This window comes from Xiphophorus maculatus, chromosome 11, assembly GCF_002775205.1.
Source record: "Xiphophorus maculatus strain JP 163 A chromosome 11, X_maculatus-5.0-male, whole genome shotgun sequence".
Lineage (NCBI taxonomy): Eukaryota > Metazoa > Chordata > Actinopteri > Cyprinodontiformes > Poeciliidae > Xiphophorus > Xiphophorus maculatus.
In genome coordinates, this window is record NC_036453.1 from 6,876,790 (window position 1) to 6,897,741 (window position 20,952).

The 20,952-nt window shown below is 36.9% G+C and overlaps 3 protein-coding genes across 6 annotated transcripts in view; all 3 read left to right on the forward strand.

Annotated features, from left to right (window-relative positions):
• LOC102219420 (long-chain-fatty-acid--CoA ligase 6-like) overlaps nt 1–1,834 on the forward strand; it is a 38,245-nt gene extending 36,411 nt beyond the window's left edge. The window contains exon 21 of the mRNA XM_005808761.2: nt 217–1,834. Coding sequence (XP_005808818.1) covers nt 217–357 — 141 coding nt within the window. The 3' untranslated portion in view covers nt 358–1,834. The remainder of the gene's footprint in view (nt 1–216) is intronic.
• Nucleotides 1,835–2,721: 887 nt separating this feature from the next.
• On the forward strand, nt 2,722–6,421 carry LOC102222643 (protein IFH1-like). 2 transcript variants are annotated; one of them, XM_023342812.1, is made up of 8 exons: nt 2,722–2,861; nt 3,406–3,494; nt 3,633–3,972; nt 4,886–5,020; nt 5,156–5,195; nt 5,644–5,699; nt 5,773–5,804; nt 5,883–6,421. In XM_023342812.1, exons 1-8 carry the CDS (start codon nt 2,765–2,767, stop codon nt 6,255–6,257), a joined length of 1,164 nt encoding a protein of 387 aa, XP_023198580.1. In that variant the 5' UTR covers nt 2,722–2,764; the 3' UTR covers nt 6,258–6,421. The 2 variants fall into 2 exon arrangements, with proteins under 2 accessions (XP_023198580.1, XP_023198581.1); XM_023342813.1 differs by lacking the exon at nt 4,886–5,020.
• Nucleotides 6,422–7,237: 816 nt separating this feature from the next.
• The window catches only part of fnip1 (folliculin interacting protein 1), a 39,536-nt gene continuing 25,821 nt past the window's right edge, over nt 7,238–20,952 (forward strand). For 2 of the 3 annotated variants that reach the window (XM_014472417.2, XM_023342284.1), the window contains exons 1-2: nt 7,238–7,427; nt 18,906–19,035. In XM_014472417.2, coding sequence (XP_014327903.1) covers nt 7,336–7,427; nt 18,906–19,035 — 222 coding nt within the window. In that variant the 5' untranslated portion in view covers nt 7,238–7,335. Of the gene's footprint in view, nt 7,428–15,699; nt 15,781–18,905; nt 19,036–20,952 lie in introns of those variants that run through there. The other variant, XM_023342283.1, reaches the window with a different exon arrangement.

The window sequence follows — 20,952 nt, forward strand, 5'->3', positions numbered from 1 at the left end:
GTTGATATTGGAACTGTTTTTTTTTTTTTCTTGGTCTGCACTATCTCAGTCCGTGTTGATGTCAAACTGGGTCCAGTGACACTGGTATTCCACCAGTTCCCAGCAGGCTTGCTTCTTGGTTAACATCCTAAGAAATTCAATTTTTCTGAGGGAAAAAGTTTGAGTCAAGGGGTTATAAATCAATCTCAAACCGGTCGTTGTTTCCATTTTCCAAAGGTGAAGAACATCTACATCCACAATGAGATGTTCTCCATTGAGAACGGCCTCCTGACCCCGACGCTAAAGGCCAAGCGACCTGAGCTGAAGGAGTTCTTCAAGAACAAGATTGACGACCTCTACAGCAGCATCTCCATGTGAAAGCCACCATGACCGCGTTTTCTTTTGAGCATCCTGACACAAAGATCTGTTTCTACCTGCAGTGGGACAATACTGCATCTCATGAGCCAGAACATGCTTTGGGAAAGTAAACCAAAACTGTCCCAAAGGTGGAAGATTTGAAAAGGCTTTTCAGAACAACCTAAAAAAAGAAAAAAGGGAAGACGGTGCACATTGTCATATTTATTTCTCATATTTACTCTATAGATAAATTCAGCTATATGCTCAAGCAGTTGCTTAACGTTCATTCTGGGATAATTGGTCGTAGTTTCCCTTGTGGCATCAATTTGTCACGTTAAAAATCAATCAAAACTAAAGAAGCAAGTCAGTGTTTAACACTGCATCGTCCACTAGAGGGAAGCATAGAACAGCACATTTAATCTGAAACGGTAAATGCAAAAGAAATATTTATGACAATGTGTGTTTTTACATATGTTTCATGCTGTCTTTTGTTATATTGGCTTTAAATTAGGCACATTAAACTTACCAACACTGCTACCTGCTATTGATCCAAACAAATCACTGCTAGGATCCCAGAAGCAGAAAAAACACCTCAACTTTGACCTGATCATCACTTCCTGTCACTCTGCTCCCCTCCCTCCAGCTTCAATCAGCCAGACAGACAACAATGTGTGACCACAAGTTTGACGTAATTGTGTGTAGAGTAGCTGCAAGAGATTTCTAAAAGTGGGAAACAAGATTAATGTAAATCCACCTTTCTGCAAACCTCTGCTCTGCTTGGTGCGGAGCATTTACCCAAATGAAAATCTGTTTTTAACTCATTCATTGCAGGGAGAGTCATCACTACACGACGGTGGCCAGACATTCAGCATGCATGCACTTTGTTCGATGTAAGGATCTGGCCCAGATGAAGCTGTTGTCTCAGCTGGTGCAGTCGCTGCTTTATTTTCCATTTTTTTCTGCACAAAGAATAGATCTGGTAAAAACAAACAAAAAAATAAATGAATGAATGCAAAACCAGGGATTAGGGCAAAGCATGCAGTTTGCCATGCAATGCTGAGACCATTTGGCTTTCAACACAAACGGTTTTAACATGAGGCTGGGTTACGAAACTCCGCTCAGAGCAATGGAGGGTTAACAGAACAAACAACTTTTAAACATAGGGTACATTTGTTTTGTTTGAAGGGTTTACAAATAGTAGTAATGCATTCGCTTTTAAAGTTGATTACCGTCCCAAAGCATAAACAATGTGGATGTACATAAATGAGGACAGGTAGATGTAAGCATATTTATTAAAATCAACCGTTTTGAATGACTTTTTGTTTTTGTTCTCTCTTTTTTGCGTGTTGTAGGAAAATTGTACTTAATTTATTTATGTATTCTGATGTACAATGGAATCAGCACCATATCCTTGTAATGATTCATCGCTGCAAAAGGGATGAGGGAGGGCGGGGCAACAGGAGCAGGGCAGTGAAATTAAAGATATTCTGGAATGATTTTAAATGAGTCTGTTGTTTTTCTCTGCTATGAAAGGTTAGCATTTTGTCTGTCAGGGAAACATAATCCAATGATCATTTAATATAAAGTTATGTGGAAATTTTGGCAATTTGAAGATCAAAATGAAATTAATTCATATAAATAACATTGAGGCAAAAGAAACATTTTTCTAAATCAAATTCTTTCTATGTACAACTTATGAAACATAAAACCTGAACTTTTGGTTAAAACAAGCTTGTTCTTCATTCAGTGAAGTTACTCACATTGAGAAAAGTATCCTGAAATTTTACTCAAGTAAGAGAAGCAATACTTTGTAATACTCAAGTAAAAGTCAAAAAAGAAAACCTACATTTTCCCCCAAAAGTTACTTGAGTAAATGTAACTAGTTACTACCAAACTCTGATTTACTCGGATATACTTAATTTGATTACTTGTAACAAATTAAGTTGGGTTGTTTTTCACCTAACAACAAAAATAAACTACATTTTCGTTTATTCTATATTAATCCTGGTCCAAACTCATCAGACCTCTAGATACGTGTTTCATTTATGTTCTTGTTTACGTTTGTTTTGGTGGTAATAAATTACACTGGACAACAGCTGTCAGGCGTTGCAATCAGTCCATGTGACGTTTTAATAATTGAGTTACCAACACATTTAATTTCCCTCTGGGATTAATGGAGTATTTTTAATCGAATTGGATTTTATATTTCATACTTTTTTCTTCTTTTTTTTAATTAAACAACCTAAATCTATTCACAATTCGCACCGAACCAAACCTCGAACAGGAAAATACAAGTCAGTAGCTAATGACCCGGCAGGTGTGCATGGTCGCTAGGCAACGCCCGGACCTTGGAGAATGGCGGTTGACATAAACTATTTAACTGGTGATGATGACAAACGTTAAAATCTGAGAATAAGTTTAAAAGGAAATGGAGCAACTCAAGCGCCAAGTTAAAGTTCGTCGTGACAGCGGGATTCCTTACAAAGGAGAAACACCCGGAAGGTCCGCGACCCGGAGGCGAGAGAGTAAGAAACTGATACAAACCGAAAACACTATAAGTTAACTTTGACACTCCGCACTGTTCATGTACTTCAGTAAAACCTCTTTTGCTGCTTTTTAGGAAGAAAATCAGCTGTAGATAATGTTATTATCTAAACTTAATTAGTATGTCCGAACACTACGGAAGAGGATTAGGGACACGTGGAAAAGAACATTCTGACTTTAATCTCAGGATTCAGAATTTTCAGGTTCCAAAAATGATATAAATTCTAATTTTGGTTTCCCAAATTATTTTGTTTTCAAGATCTAGACTTGTGTAAATGCCACAAAAAAGCACAAAACACAGTTTTGGGTATTATCACAAATCCAAAAACAGGATTCAAGTGGTTTTTTTTATGTTTACAAATCTGAGAAGGCACTTATTGTTTTTTAACTCTATCAATGTTTCACTAGTCTTCATTTCAATTTTGAGCTACAGCTGATCAAAATGTAGAGTCCTTGAAAGCAGTCATGAAGCTCCCTTTAGAGTAGTCAGAGAATGATAAATTATACTTTGTTCTGAATTTTCAGGATATGGGAGACTTCTGACTGGCAAATGTTATGAGTCTTTACCAGAAAGGATAGAGGAAGAAGAAATAAATGAATCCAAAGTCAAACCAGTGAGTCCTGTACGAGTTATTCTTATTTTTTTAACTAAACCTTCAAATTAGTTTTAATGATCCACATTTAATATATATTTGACTGTTTTAAATCGGCCGCTGCTTCTCAAGCCTGATTCATTTGCTTTTAATTCCCAGGTTAGTGCTTCTGTGCCGTTTACTAAAAACAGACAAAGCCAACCTGCTTCATGTGTTCCATCGGTTATTAAAGCGTCCGGCCAACAGAACTCGTCAGGAAAAGCTTCCCCAACAGTTACGGTCCAACTCATCCCAGAGGTCTCACGATGTGGTGGGACTCCAGAGAGAGGGGCGTCTTGCGTCATGGAAACAGAGTCAACTTTAAACTCAGAGGAGGAGGAGGAGGATGATGATGACGATGATTATGATGATGACGACGACGATGACTATGATGATGCTGATGCCTCAACAACCATTAGCAACTCATCCTCCCCAGAGATCTTCAGAAAGGAAAGGAGTGGTATGTTTATCCATCCAATGTTTGTGGTTTGGTAAAGAACATCATGAATATTTTAACATTTTGGTCACCAAACCTCAAAAACCGATACAAAGAAGTGCAAGTGATGCGAAAGTAAAGTGATCTATTGTTTTCACTTTTTTGCTTTGCTTTCAAAAATAGTCTGAAAAGTGTGGAGTGGGTTTGTATTCACCCCAAATAAAATCCAGAACAACTAAGTTATCTCCAGAAGTTCCCCAATGAATAAACAGACTAAATAAAAATTAGATAAGAACACAAATGAACCAACAGACGCAGACAGATTTTGGATAAGCTTGTAGAGAACTTTAGACATGACTTTGGGTTTAAAACTGGGATTTTCCACTCACTTCAAATGTGAAAATAGGAGGTAGAACACAAAGTAGTTATTAAGTTGTTTTCTTTTGCTTTTAATTACATCTATTAATAATAGGGGCCCAAACCATTAGAGACTTTAGCTAAACTGCCATTTTGGGCACAAATGAACCAGTCAAAATAAAGCAAGAGTGAGCCATGCTCTATTTTTGTTGCTAAGACACACAAAAAATGCAAAAGAAGATGAAAAATTTAGCAAATGGTTTGCTGTTTTTTTTCTAATCAAGGACCGTTTTTGTTTTAAATCTATAATTTACACTATTTTTATTATTTCATTAAAATATTGTGTGTTTATCATTTATTTAGCAAGTTAAAAAACAGTTTTTGCTGTTAAAATCTTAATAGGGGCCTGAATAGAGAGGCCTACCAAACTTTTCAGATTTTTATTCTTTTATTCTTTTCATTTATCCTTTCATTTCACAGGTATGTGCTACTTAATAGGCTGAATTTTAAAATAAACACACGATCACAAGTATTCAGCATCATGATAAAACTTCTTCATTTTCTTTTCTTGTCAAAACAGTGGACATAATGACTTTTCCCAGTAAGGACAAGTTGCTGGGTTTTCATCTTCATGTGAAAAATTCCACCTTGCTGGAAGACAGCCATGCGGAGAATATTCACTCTCATCATCCACCCAACCTTTCTACCATCATCGGTGATTCTAGAAAGACGAGTGTTGACACGTTTCCAACAGTGCAGAAAGTTTAGTCACAGTTCTGAAAACAGACATGAAGCTGGTATTTGATTGTTCTCACTGAAACAAAAATAATTTCCAGATTTGTTTTTGCAGATGCTTCTATGAGTTTAGCTGAGGAAAAGTGTGAGATGAGGTAAATGTTTATGTTTATTTCTTAATTAGAAGGTTAATAATTTATCTTTACCAGGCCAATACTGATTAATGGTTTTCTTTAATAACTGAGATTATTTATTATCATGTGAGGTAGTAATTTTGAATCCAGCAGAAAATGGATGGAGTAAAATATTATTCCAGTTTATGCATTAAATCATAAAATTCTACCAAAATAAAATTCATCACAGTACAGTTTAAAACGATTTTATAGACAAACTATAGTAAAGATTCTTAGTTTCAATATATTTAGTAATTATTTTAAAACCTCAAATTATTATCATTTTTGTTTGGTGCGTCTATAAGACTGAAAAAATGTCCAGTAACAATATAATGTGATTTTCATCTCTTTAGAAAAGTCTCATGAACATTTAAAGTAAACTGTGATCATGTGGAGGATTAACAATTGTTTAATTTTTATTTTTATCAAGCCACCACAAAACTCCTGAAGATAAAGGAAAAATAAACATAAGTGCAAGTAACTCAGGTAATATACCAACTTTAACAAGACATACTTTTATCTAAGAGTACATTTTAATTTTCTTATTTTTAATTTGCAGATCAAGCCTTTAAGAAGGAAACCTCCCCAAAAGTAAGTTTCACTTCTTTTTTTCTACCCATTTAAAATGAATAATATTTATAGTCATGTTCAAATATAAATTCACTCTAGCTCTCAGAGAGGAAGCCAATTACCTTTAGGAAGAAGGTTAGGTTCAAAAGCCTTGATGCAACTGAGATTCAAAATGAGAAAGAAATCAAATCCCCTGCAACAAGTGGAAAAAACACCAGCAGTCCCTCAAGACCTCTGCAGAAAATAAAACCTCACCCCATGACATCCAGAAGAAATGTGACCAGCTTTAAAGATCAACCGTTACCGCTGGCTGTAAAAAGGCCTGGAAGAACATGCTCAGAAAAAGCAACGTTCTTTCAGTTTGTGAATGATGACGAAAGAAGAGCCTTTTTTCAAAAAATGAAAGAAAGATCTGTCAAACTTAGTAGTGCTGTTTTCTTTCCTTTCAAATCAGGTATGCAAACCAAGAGTTAAACTACAATTCAGAATGAGATGCTTAAATGGAAATGAGCAGTGAAGGATGAGGAGTTGAATAGATGTTGTGCAAAGCTAGATACGAGCTTCAGTGTGTAATATTTGAAGGAAACAGGTAACAGTTTCAAACTTATCTTTGTACTTGAACATGATCTAAGAGAGTTTAACTTTCTTTAAATATTTTTTCTCTGCATCACACCTTATTTTAATTTAACACTGTCTATACTCATCATTTTATGTTTTGTTTTTTTCTGGCAATAATTGTAAACGGTATCTCAAACTCTATATTTTCTTGTTGTCTTCTGATTTAAATGCTTTGCTGATACTAGTAATTTTTTTTTACATTTTTGCCAAAATACATTTAAAATGTACTTATCAAAAATGGCCACTAGATGGCAGATATGTATTTCATAACCCTTGATAAATATACATGTAAGAATAACTTTCTTGTGTTATAAGAAAAAAATATGTTTGCATTTGTTGTATTCGGTGTTTCTCTCTATGTATATGTATACTTTTGATGTTTTGCGTTTTTCATTAATTTTGTTTAACTTAAAAAAAATAAAAATGAAATGTGCAATGTATGCATGTTAGATTTTCATTATATATGTCTATAAGTGTCAGTTTGAATATTTTGCTGATTTAGGAGTTTGTATAAAGATTTTGCAATATAAGGTGAAATATTTTTTTCACACATTTATTTGCTTACTTATCATATTTCAATGTGCACGTATTTAATGGATGACTGCTCGTGTGGGACCCGTTGGTTAAAAGCCTAATTTAAATTATTTCTGCGAATACATTTCACGCCGACACGATTCCCGACAAAACATCAACAGAGTGAACACACTTACCACGTGGTTACTTCTCCAAAAATACCAGCCAATCACGTAAATCCGTCTCAATAGCCGCGTACGTGCCTGGCCAATCAAAATGAAGTAGCAGGTTACCAAGCAGCCCCTGTGACTAATGCCCGTCATATGACTGTGACACCCATGGAGATCGTTACAAGGAACGAGATTCGCTCCTGGATGTGAAAACAAAAGAGAGCGTGTACCGAATTTATTTTTGGTACAAAATGCCTCCGACCCTTTTCCAGAAACTTTTTAACAAGAGAAATGCGCTGTCGTCGCCGCCGCCGAGATGTAGCAAGGAGGACCCAGCTTTCAGGTACCTTTTTGTGTGTGTCAATGTTTGTATGTAACGTTGGCTACGCTAACGTTATTTCTGATATTGGCTTTGTTGTATTGCTGTCTAACACTTTTCAGGAGATACTTGTTTTAAATTAAGAGCAGAATGTACGCAAACAGCCTGTATAATTTTATTTCAACTTGACCGAGGCAAACTCCGCGGAGACGTGAGAGACGTGTTATGCTGCTGGCACTGTTAGCTAACACGCTAATGCTAGCGCGCAGCGAGGCTGCTGCTGCTGCTGCACGCGCTGTGATGGTTTCCTCATCCCTTAGCAACCGCTTTTCTCTCATTCACTGAACCATTCCTGCTCCACTGCTATTTATCAGAGTTTACGGATGAATACTTCACATTTAAAGTTTGGTCTGAGCAGTTTATTGTGTTAGGAGTTCCAGAAGCAGCATGCTCTTTGTTATCGTGTTTCCTTAATGAGTTTTCCCCACTCCTTTGTTTTTGGTTACAGCTTTTAGAGGTCCATTATTGTGGTGAGAAATTATGCATTTACGTCTCAACAGCTGCTTGATTTTTAGTTCTTATGGAGCAAAGTACCAGTGGTTTCTCTTGGTTTTGTTCGCCCCGATAGTGCGGTCAGTCAGCGGAGGACACTGTGTGCCGTGGTAGCGGTGGAGAGCATGTGATTGCTTCAGTTGGCCTCTATAGATCAATCCCAGATCATGCGTTTGTCTCCTCAGCGTTTCTATCGTTAATGTGTGATTACAAAAATATTTTCAAATAATCTCTCAGGGGTTATTTATATTTAATTTCTGAACTTGCAGCCATTTGTCTGCAAAGCACATGGTTTTAATCTCGGTTCTGTCAATAAGCTTCTTTTATCATACAGATTTCCAGTGTTAGTTTTTTGTCACACAAATATTTCAAATACTAATGTTGAAAAAGCTGTGCTAGCCAACTTGCATGTGTGAGAAAGTAATTACCCTCCTAAAATCAAAACATATTTTCTAAAGCTGAATTTTGCCACACCTGAAAAATAATGAAATAACTTGCATTTGTCTGACATGAAGTATCACATCCAAATCTTAAGAAATTCAGGAACAAACCGTAATAAAGCCAGTACTTAGAAATGTAGTAAACAAAATGATGATTTGATTTGTCATCATATCAAAATTACTTGGCATTCATACAAGATCTAATAGTGATAATTCAACTATAAGAATGCCAAAAATGCAGTCATGAGAGTTTTCAGGCATATTTTCCCCTAAAAATCACCTTTATTGTATTGTGGTGCTCTGTGGCTAATTTGCTGCTTCTGTACCTGGATGGTGTGTGTTGTAGACAAACTCCAGACTTGCATCTCATTGAGATGCATTGGCATGACTGTATTATTGTGATGGAAATTAATCTTTGGCTGTTGTCACAAATGCCTGTTTCCTCCAAAGGTGGAACAAACAGTTGTTAGATTTAGGACACAATTACATTTTTACACTAACCCTATTTTTGCATAACTATCAAAATGAAAAAAGACTCAATAATCTTTATATTAGCTGAAGTAGGAATATTTGTTCTTTAAATAAATGTACATTTTTGTTTTTACTTTCATGATAGCATGAAACATTATATTTAATCACAAATGTCACATCAGTAACAGTTTTCTTGTCAATTTCTTGATTATTTCAGAAATAATTTAATGTAGGTTTTTGTTCATAAAATCATTAAATTGAATTATTGTTGGGAAATTATTTTGAGTTAATATAAAAGGAGAATACTCTGTTAGAGTACGAACATATTGTACTTAAAGAAAAATATGTTATGTCTTAAGCAAAAGTAACAAGTAGTCATGCAAGAAATTATGTAAAAAATATTTTGTATAAATTCTACGCAAGTGCTGAGTAACTGATCAAATGATCAATTATTTAATATTTAAAAATTAAATCATCAAATGGATCAAGTGATAAAGTGCAAATGTTGGTATTTTAAGGACCAAAATGACAATAATTCAAATAAGTAACAAAAAATAACTAAATAAGGCAAAAATATGTTTTGAAATCAGTTTCTTTCGATATAAAACTTTAATAAAAACTGTTGTCTGGTGAATCTTTGGTTAAAACTATCCTCTTTTTCTTTCAGTTGGTAGAAAATCCAGAAAGTAAAACACACTCCTAAAAGTACATTTTATCAAAAAAGTTATTTAAAAAAGTGTGACTTCCAGCCAACTCTGGTTTCTAAGGAGTATCAGTGTGAGAACTTTATTAAGGTGATAGAGAAGTGCACTGAGTGACGCGTCACAGACCTGGTTAGCATGATACCCGATACTCCCGGGTTGATTTCTGGTTCCATGCCAGCATGGTGTGTTCTTGTGCACATTCCTGTTCACGGTCAGGCATGCCACTCAGGGGAAAGTGCTCTTTTTAGTTGTAAATACCTGGTGAGTGAAAGAAACCGTTCCCATCGTGTGTCTGCCGCTGGATAAAATTACCAGCAGACCTCAAAGCTCACCTCCGTGTGGTGCTGCTTGCACTTTGGCCCGAGTCTGTGCCTGAGCACGTATCGTGGCCGCCAAGGTGCCATGGTCTGCAGCAACAAAACAAATGCTGTGTGTGTGTGTGTGTGTGGGCTAAAGGGGGCTGGGTGCCTGGCATCAGTCCTAGAACAGACAGACAGTCAGCAGGCGTTTCTGTTAACTCCGTGGTCAGCTGTGCTCTCCATACCTCTGGCACAAGGTGTCCATTCATCAAGCGGCTCTGGAGGGGGGAATCTGTGAGACGAGATGTTTGGAGAGGACACTTTGATAGTCGGACCAAAATAGAGGTGGTGCTTAAAGTGATAAATTAGATCAATTGGAGTATAAATAAAAAAAAACAATTGACGGTGTAAGAAGAATTGTATCGAGTTGTTCCTTTAAGACGTGATAACAAATTTTTCCGGGCAGAAGATTGTCCCTGAAGTTATTGCAATAAATAATATTGTTGTTTTGAGTAATATAATGGTAATGGCATAATAATGCAAGAATATTCCCAAAGATCAATAAACTTTAAATTCTAATAAACATTTAACACCGGAACTGGAAGATATTTTAATATCCAGAATAAATAAAACAATAGAAACAACAAATAAAATGAACTATGACGTCTCTAAGGAAATTATGCTTAAAAAAGGGCTAGTTGAGACCAAAGCACCGGACTGAAGACTTTTATCATCCAGTTTTTGGTAGAGATGGAGAGAAATTATTGTGCTTGCTTTAATTTATTTGCGATTTTATTGTGACGGGTCTAATAGGGGTAATTCTTAAATTAGATTTGTTGGAGTAGAGATACAAAGAAGCAATTGATGGTATAATATTTAGAGTTTTGTAGCGTTTCTGATCTAAGACGTGACTTAATGTAAACCTAGGGTTGGATAAATGTGTCTGTGCACAGAAATGGACTTCAGAGACGAGGAGATGGATTTTAAATAAATATATCTTTCAGTTCTAACATAAAAATCCCCTCTGACTTAATATCTTAATCCAACTGGGTTTTTACAACCCATTGAACTCTGCATGTCATCTCACCCACCAGAAGCACTGTCACACCGCGTCGCTGTGGCTTCCAGAATACCACGGCGGGCAGCAGGTTGGATGACCCCACAGGAAAGCCTCTCCTCTTTCCCTGGCTGCAGCACATGACCAGAGATGGCATACTGTACATTACACCAAGAGCCTTTGGCTTATCCTTTCGCCAGTCACAGCTCTCACCAGCCTCCTCTCTCTCCTCTGCCCAGCGTCACGTTGGCTGATTCTGGTTGGCTTAGTGAAATACAGCCTCTTATAAATTAATTTTGCCGTCATGTTTAGTTCCATAAGGTGCAGTATATTAGTAACTTAGTCCCTACAAGTCTGAATCAGAAGTGACCAGTGCCATTTTGGTAGGCAAGCGAATCCCAAAGCATGGATGAACCTTGACTCCCAGACCAACAAAAAGAAACTATATAGACTCTTGACCAATCAAGAGGAATGTAAACAAAATGCCTGCTGTTAGGATGGAAACATGTGGACAAGCTGGCTCCGCTCTCGAGTGCGAACAACAAGGAGGAGCTAATTTTGCTAGTTAATTTCTGGATAAATGTTGGGATATTTACCCTATAGTAAATATCACTGATATTTATGTTAGTTGGTGGGTAGAGTACTCAATTAGTAATCAACTAATAGTTGTAATGTGCTTATATTGTTTATAAGTTAGGAATGAGGTGAGAGCTATTTCTAAGCTTGTGGCTTGTTTATTGTTGTCATAGCAACTGTCATAAGTTGCTTGGTATCTACCAAGATGGCCGTCAGCTCCAAAGTTCCCGGAAGTGTTTTAAAAAAAAGTGACTGTTTTAAATTCTTGTCAGTTGCAGTTGTTTAATTTTGTGGGATTCTCCTTAAAAAGTATTGTTCAATTATAATTAATGCAGAATATTTTAATTTCTATTTATGTTGATTTCATATTTAGAACAAGATGACAAACCTTCAGCTGGGTCTGACTTATTTATTTATAGAAGTCTTTTTGGTTTTCGATGGTTCAGGAGAAGTTCCGTCTCAGGTTGCTGATTGTCATGGTATCCTTCCTCCACTGCATAGTTTCATTACGGTGTGTGTCATGTGAGGCTTTCATTAATCTCTGGCTGTCATGGTTGCGGAATGATCACATGGCTGCATGTTCAGTCACTGGCACAAAGCTCAGTGGGATGGGATGAGTCATCTGGACCTGTTTTAAGAATGTGCATTTTAATATCAAAACTCTGCTGAAGGCGAGAAAATTATTTGTTGCAATCTGCTGTGCATTTGGTTGCCACTTCGACTCATCTACACTTTTTAGCAACAGGGGAACTACCGTCTGCATTTTCATGTGACTTGTTCAAAAGATGTGATTGTCTCTTTTTCTTGTCATGTGAAATGCTTGAAGTCCCAATACTTTAAGATCTTTGCTACGTAGAGAAAGATGTGCTCATCTTTCTCTACGTCTACTCCAGGTTCTTTAAGACTCAACTATATAAAATTGACTTGAACTGTCAAAAACTTGACTTGAAGCACCTGGAATACCTCTAGAGATGGACAACTGCAGGTAAACAGACTAAATGTTGGGAATAAGGAAGGAATAAAAGCAATATTTGTCTACTTCCAGACTTCAAACTTGAGATGAAATTGTGCAAAATGACTTTAATGTTCCCCACTTTGCTAATCAGGTAAACTCTCACTCTTGATGCAAGATTATAAGAAGTTAATTTCCTTTTCAAACGAAGTCATTAATAGGTTTCTATAACAACTTGCCATAAACTCACCAGTTGTTCAACCATGGTGGTGTAGTAGCTTTCTGACACCCTATGAACCAATAAGCAGACTTTATAACCAAGAGAGCAGCATGCAAGTCTTCTTTAGTTTCTCACATCTCGAAAATGAATGTAAGCTGTTCAGCTTTTTGCAGAAAAATACATGATTCAGACTCATGCATTTCTTACTAATTAGGGTTAATAATCCAGTTCCACAGCTGAGTTGTAGATCTGGTTACACTTGTCCTACTGTAGGTAACTTGACTCAAGTTTTCAAGTTATAGCCCACATTCACAACTTAAGAGGATGCCTTCAGTGTTTTTTTCAGGATTTATTGTTAATCTGTAAATTTACAGCCTATTAGGATGATGCATTCACATGCACGGTCTGGCTTCATGTGGCATGCCTGCTCAGGCTCTAGAAAGACGGCGGCTGTCATCGAGTTCCTATCGACACTATTTTGAGTGGCCATACTCATGCTTCTAAGAACTGCAGGGGACACGATAAAGATATACTTTTACGAAAATCAAAAGTCACAAATCACTCATGATTACCCACAGTTACAATCGAAACAGATTTAAATTAAATTGTGTTTAGAAAGGGCAGTAAGCGCAGCCGTTGCTATGCGAGAAGTTTTAAAGGTAGCAAACATGTCCACTTTCTCAATTCCCAAAATAAGAATTTTAACTGCAACTTCACAGTTTCCCCTTTTTTATTTTGTAGAAATGCTGCTGATATTTTATGGTAAAGGAAGAAGAGGACAATAAACTTTGTGCAGAATGGATAGTATACATGGATGTGTTCTCTGTCATAAATTAAGAATTTTATCAGAAATGTTATTTATTTATTTTTAGCATTTAGTTTTTCTATTAATGTTCTTTTCTCTCATACACAGTGATTTGTCTCAGAGGACAAACCCAGCAGTGTCAAAAGTCAAATGAAATACTCATTACCTAATTATCCTACTTTCAGTTGCCTGATGAGTTGGAGTAGTTTTTTCCCACCTCACTGCTATTTCAAAGCATTATACTTCCTACTAAGATACGTTTTTGTTACTAAAATCTTAATTTTCCAATATTTAACACTACATTTATTGGGAATTGCATTTTGACTCACCTTTCACCTCTTCTGTTTACGTCTCTTTCATGTGATTTTGTGGGAGAAACAGAAACTCATTATCGGTGCTGATTCAGCTAAATGCTTATTCAGTCATTAAGTAAGGAGTACGTTGAGTGTATAAGTGTTTGTGTTGCAGTTTTGTTTATATCAAAACCACAGATGATGTAAACTATCATATAGAAATTGGCAAATAAATGCAGAGCATAAAGCAACTTTAGTAACTTTTTAAGTTTTCAGCTGCTTGGCATCGTACAGCTGCTGGAAGGTACAGGTCATTTATTACTCAACATGCTGCTATTCATCCTCGTCTATTTTCAAGCCGGATAAGGAAGTCCCTGTGGCAGTTTTGGTGTGTTTGAAGCCGCATTTTCAAACTAAATGTTTGTTTTTTCAGTTGCTCTAGCAACCGTTTTGGTGATGAAATATCTAAAATTTAAACTCCTTCAAGACTTTCTTGAGAGATGTAAAAACATTAACACTTGAGAAACTGGATCTGTAAATATTTACACCTTTGCATAATGATCTAAACAGTAGCGTGCATGTATGCATTTTAAAGTACTGTACACTGCATTCTTCTCTGGGAGTTGCTTGTGCTGCTACATGTAGGTTAAACCCATGATGCATCTGGCAGGTTTCCAAAGCAAAGGGGCCCAGTTGGTAACTAATTGCAACATCGGTGTGAAGTTAGAGCAAAATAGTTGATGGATTTTCTAGAAAACCTGATACAATTTGCATTAAATATGCGTCAAATTTTAATGACTCCAGAATGTTGGATGGTTTGCGTTTTAAATCTTACAGTAATCCAAATATTTCTGCCTAGTCGTCTTTTGAGACTTTAGAAATTTCACTAATTAGACAATGCTGCTGGACCCAACAGTGTCCTCTGCAGCACACAACCAGAAGAACGTCACACAACTTGGGCTGTAGGGATGTTTATGTAACTGTCTCAGTGTGTGTGTGTGTGTGTGTGTGTGTGACACACACTCTGAGAAACACATGCACAGATGTTCCAGTGGCAATCGAGAGGGAGAGCTGGGGCTCTTTGAGGTCAGTATAGGCTGATGTCAGACTCAAAACAGTCTAGGAAACTAGACTGCTTTGTTATAACAAAGGGAGGGCATTGTTTGCATTATAACAGTACTGCCAGTCTTATTGATCCTGTTGATACACCTAAAACTACTCTCACATTTCTATCTTTACTAATGTATACTGAAATGCATTAAAGCATTGCAATACATGTTGCTTAGGTGCATTTATGTCATTTTATGTTAACTTGTGCTTCAGGTGAAGAGAAGAACCTGATTCCTGTCTGCACATTAGACTACATTCAATAAGCTATAGAGATTTGGTATGCAGCATACTTCCTTAGATATGGAATTTGAAAAAAGGATTTAATGTAAATAAACTTATTTTTATGCAAAACTGAAGATGGTCAGTTGAAAATTATTTATTATCAATTATACATTGTGTCAAAGGTGTAAACTGCGAATCCACTGCTTTTTAGTTACCGTAGTTTAAGCAAACTATTAAAACTAACATGTGGAACATGTCTTCTCAGGATAAGAGTCCTGATATTGACCTGTCTTAGCGTTGTCTTAAAATCCAGTAATTGCTTATTTACATTTATTGGATGGAGACGGAACGAAAGGGAAGAGGAAACATAAGCGAGTGAAGAACAAAAAGAGTCGGATTAGAAAACAATACACAAACAAATCCCCTCTGTCACTGTCTTATCACAGCGCTTTCTGGCTGTCAGCAGTCCAGGCTGGCTGCTTTGTTGCTGCCTCTGTACTGTCCAGCACACACAGTGTTGCTGGGATCACCTGATAGTCTCATGTTGTTGTGTGAATTCAGTCCACCGCTATTCTTAGACCCTTACTTTGGCTGGCAGAGGAGAAGCGGAGAGGAGAGTAATAAAGAGTGGGAGAGAGGGCTGGGGAAAGACTGGCAGACCCACGATGATGCTCAGGTAGGAGTGGGTAACATTTGACCTGGCTTGTGTTGATCCCACAGGACATGGTTGCATTGTTTAGGGTTTCAGAACTAGATATGCAAATATTGATTTTTTTTTTCTTGTTTGTTTTTGGTTTTTTGTAGCGATTGCAGCCTGACCCATCCAATCGATCAGCGTTGATAGCTTGAACGTTTTTATGGAGCAAACCTTATGATGTGGGTTACGAGGATTTTTAATTTTAGCAGTGCTGCTGTGTTTTTAACACTAATTTATTGTTTAACATATTGAGAGGGTTTTATCTTTTTTAGTTTGGCAGTATCTCCAGGAAGTGTCTACCTTTTTATACCTGTCTCCTTGAGAAACTTTGTGTCAGAACCGGTTTAAACAATCAGGCCAGAGACAAACAAGAATGTAGGAGTCATGAAGTCATGTGCTGCTTTTATGAATGACTTCTCTCTGCTCCATCAGTGCTGTGACTGTCACATGGTCACTGACGGATGCTTCTTCCTCTGCTCGTTTTCTAGCTTCGGCTCAAAGGTTTCTGCTTTTATCGGATGTTAAATTTGTTTACAAGTTTATTTTTCACTGGGAAGTTTGAACTGCTGAAGTTAATCTTAATGTTTGGTCACGAGTCCCTTTTGTGAAGTAGGAATATAGATAATATCATTTTGGATTTGAAAAATTATATATGTTTTTTCTTCTACAAATAAGTTGTTTTTGGCTTGGTGGTTGAAAGAACAGATAATAATCAGTCTGAGATTGGAATTTGCAATTTCAATCAGCAGATCAAATACAGAAAAATTTTATTTTTAGTTTTTTTGTCTATGATGAGCTATTTCATTGCATTTTTGTAAAGTAACAATAATAATCATGATATTAAAGTGTTTTTTTAGTTTTTATTTTTGCATTTGAAAACTAAAGTAAAAGAATAAACTTAAAATGCACTGTTCATTCTTTTTGTTCTGTTTCCTGGACGTGTCGGCCCATTTTACCTATACAGAGGCCAAATTCATGACTGAAACCTTCATCAGCAGTTGCCCAGCTGCAAACATGCATATTGTAGACTTGGACAACACCCCGAGTCATCTTACACTGAACTCTGTGGTCTATATTGACCCCCATAGAAAGCAATTTGAGCCCATTATGTAAGCGAGGCAGGGTTTACGTCACACAGTAAGCACTCAGACTGGGTGAGAGGTCAGGCCTTCCCTCGGATTCAAGCCAAAAAGGAAAAACTGAAAAAGATGGCTTTGGTTTTGGCAAAGTTGCCCAACATTAACGTGAAACAGCTACATGAGCAGAAAACACCAGCAGAACCAGCTGAGTGTGTCTGGTGATGCGATGGGTAGCGTCTTGATGTTTTTGGAGCCACGAGTTGAAGATTCTTGGTGAGTGTAGTAAATCCCTGCTCCCTGTAGCTTGGACAAACTGAATTGACAAGCTCAACTGTTTGTTTTTGGATCATAGTAATTAATATTCAAGATCAACAGAATTATTTGGGTTTGTTTGAGAGACTTTGTCAAATGCAGCATATGGCGCAATATAAACAGATGGAGGTTGAGATGTCAGCCTGCTGCATTCCTAATAAATCCTGAAAAAGTGTTATTTATGTTCAGCAGTTGTCAAAGTTGCCGTTTTTCTTCCTTTTGCTACACACTACCTGTCAGCTGGCTGAAAAAAGGCTCCTATATCTTATCGCTTAAAGGCTTTTTTCTTTTGATTTCAAGCAAACGTCAGTAAAATACATTTGCTTGGTTTTGTTCAGTATTTTGTATGGATGAGGCAACAAGTAATCAATGCAGCAGTGGAAGCAGATAAGTAAATACTGTTGTCTCTATTGGTCGCCTTCTTGATTAGATAAACAGAGCTGAGATGTATGGGAATGATGCACATAGACCTGCATCAGGTCTTCCTTGACCTTTCAAGGCTCCCCAACAAAAACTGAGCAGCTGCTTTAGGTGTGAAATTGTGTGTTGGTTTGGTAAAAACAATTGTTCCTCTACTACCTTTCCTAATCAATCAATGATTTCAGCACTTGTGTTTAGAGTCAATGCTTCCAGTTAATAACCTATATTTAGGCCCAGCTCTGTGTCTGCTGTCATTTTTATAGCTCATAGTAAATTATTCAACTCAAAGGGGTCTTTCAGAGTTCGCTGAAGGGTCACCAGTATCCACAAATATTGTTATAATTGGTAAGATGAACTAAAGGGTGTGGAAGTTCATGTTTATCTCCCATTTTTTATATATATTGTGAGGAAGTTGGGGTATTATGTCAGCAGCTTTTAAAATAAAGACTTTATTCACACGATATCTGCTTGCATTGGCAGATCTGAATGTATCACAAGGTTTTCTTTCACTCAGCTGGTCAGTGAATCCAATCCCATGACTGGAAGTCACTCTGTAGTTTCAGCTGTTAATGACTGCCTTCAGGCTTAATAATGACTCAGATAATCTGATAGATTTGTAGGCAAGTGATAATGACTCATGTTTTAATTGGTACAAAAATATAGATTTAGCTTTCTGTTTGAATAGATCTGTGGTGGTTTTGAAGGAGCAGGTTTTGGTGCCCTTTAACCCCTCCACCCCTGTTCCTGCAGGTTGAGGTATGAGATGGATTAGGCTGGATCTGCCATGGCCAATGCAAACGTTGGGAGCTTAAACTGTGTTTATTACCAGCTTGCCAGTAACTCATATTTACATTTACATGGATGATTCTCAGTCCAGAGGATTAAACTGTTTCCATCTCAAAGAAAGGAAGCTGGAATTGCATTTTCCTTCCTTTATGTTCATTTTTTTCCTTTAAACTCAGAGCAGGGCTGCTTAATATTAGAAAATCTTGCAATAGCAATAATTTTGGTAGATATGAGAAAATGAATTATTCCTACCCGCACTTCTTCCAAATCCAAACCTTTATGTGAAAAATGTTTTTAAAAATGTGATGCAACTTTCCTTTTACTGTACATAGTTTAATTTTTCTTAACTCACAAGGTTTTAGGTTAATAACTTCTAATTATTATTTTTTTTATCATTTTGTCCCTCTCCCCATCTTCCATCCTCTTGTTTCCAATCTTCATCTTCCTTTGCCATTGTTCTTTTTCCTTTTGGTCCCTCTTTCCTGTATCCATCAATCCCCCATTTAGCTGGCCTCTTCCCCAGCTGGAGCCCAGTCAGATCAGACTCATCGTGTACCAGGACTGTGAGAGGCGCGGCAGAAATGTCCTCTTTGACTCCAATGCCAAGAAAAAGGGCACAGAGGAAACCCCAATCACCGTGAGTCACGTTTACTTTGTTTCTGTCCAGCGTCTTTCTGAGGCCCAGCGTTGTTTTCTATAGCAACAATCAATTAAAATCACCACCTGTTCTTCTTTCACACTTTAAATTAAACTAAAAACACATAACTTGGGTTGGCTTGCTTTGACTCTACAGAACCTAGAGGACTGACACAGAACAGAGACGAGCAAAGAGAGAATTTGTCAGGAAATTTCACTTCTCTACTGTGAAAAATGTTTTTTAGATTTTAAGTCATCTGGTTGGACTGAGAGCAAAACAAATTAGTTAAGATGCTTTTTGTTTTAATCAAGCTTTTTTCTTCACCAGAACAGAGTGATAGCCGTCTTTTCAGTTTTGATTTATTATATCAATATCAAATGAAGATCGACTGATCACGCCTTTATAATTTTCCTACCTTATTGTAAAACTTGGTTGTGCAGATTAGATTTTTGGTTGATGTAGCTCTACTATAATTTAAAATGATGCAATTAAAGCATTAAAAATATGTTTTTGTTTGCTCTGTGGTGAACAAGCATCACTTATGTGAAGCAAAGATGATGTGAGAGGCCAGTCCTCTTGAAGCAAAGTTTAGTACTGAGACTTTACTTTTTAAACAGTCTTTGGCATTTATATTACAGATTAGTGATGTCAGGATCTAGCATTAAGCCTTCCTCACTCAGTAGCGGCATCAGTACTGAAGAGTGTTGTCAGGGTGTTGGTTTGTTGTGCTGCATTCATGGATCAGAAACAAAGTTTTGATGTCTTTTCTTACTTTTTGAACATTCAAGCTGGCAATCATCTGTTTCTGGTCACCAACCAGTTGCTCAGTGTTAGGGCTGTTGTAAACAAATATTTTAGTAATCGAGTAGTCTATCGATTATTCTTACCATAATTGAGTAATCGGATAAAAAAAATTGATAAAATAAAACATTGGTAAATCTGACATAACAGCAGTGTTACTATCGGATATCTATATCAGTCCAATTTTTCATGTTTTTTGTAGTTTAGAAGATTAACCTGTAACAATAATTAACCTGAAAATTAACCTGGTTAATAAAAGTACAAGGTTAAAAATAATATATATATTTATAAATCAATCATACACATTTAAACCCCATAGCATTATAGCTCGCATTGTGTACAGCACTCAATTATTAATCTGGTTAATGGAATAAACCAGGTTAATAATAATTAACCTGTTAACTTTCTAAGTTAACCTGAAGAAAAGTTACACAAAGATCTGAAATTCTATTCAATTTAATAATAAAGAGGCTGAAATACGCTTATAAAAATGTCTGTACTCCAGCAGCTTTTAGTTTATGTATTTAACTTCAGTGAGTTTAATAGATGGATTCTCACCTGGTCCCATACCTGTCAAGCTTTTGGTGTGAGAATACGGGAAATGACTCCTAGAGTGGGGGGCTTGAAGTGGTGGAGGAAATAGACCAGGGGACAGACGAACGTATGTCTGGGGGGTAAAGACAAACAAACAAACCTAATGTGAGGGGGCGGTTACGATCGGTAGACCAGGGGACGAAAGTAAGAACTGGGGGAGCAATACGGGATATTTACGGCACCTTCGTTCGTCACACTCAGAAATTCATCTACAGCCATGTACCGCAACGATGCTCTCCGCCAGCTGTTTGTTCAGACCAGGATATGAAATTTATTGTGCGCTTTGTCCGTAAAGTTACACTTACACTATAAGCATCAACTATTCAGCCGCCCGCCGTGTTCAGTCTATCTGCTCACCTGTATTAATACTGCAGCCTCTTCCCGCCGTTCACTTTGAACAAACCAGCAGCTCCCAGAGGAGAAAGGCTGCCGTACTCCAGGCATCGCGCCAGTCATTTTAAGGACACTTATTGGTCCCCCAAAAACGATAAAAACCCGGGCATTATGATCAATCATTAAAAT

Excerpts from the sequence above, each read along its gene's own strand:
- LOC102222643 (XM_023342812.1), top strand. The coding sequence starts at position 2,765 with ATGGAGCAACTCAAGCGCCAAGTTAAAGTTCGTCGTGACAGCGGGATT. Across the intron at positions 3,495-3,632 it reads ATGAATCCAAAGTCAAACCA|GTTAGTGCTTCTGTGCCGTT; the intron begins GTGAGTCCTGTA and ends TTTAATTCCCAG. Across the intron at positions 3,973-4,885 it reads CTTCAGAAAGGAAAGGAGTG|TGGACATAATGACTTTTCCC; the intron begins GTATGTTTATCC and ends TTGTCAAAACAG.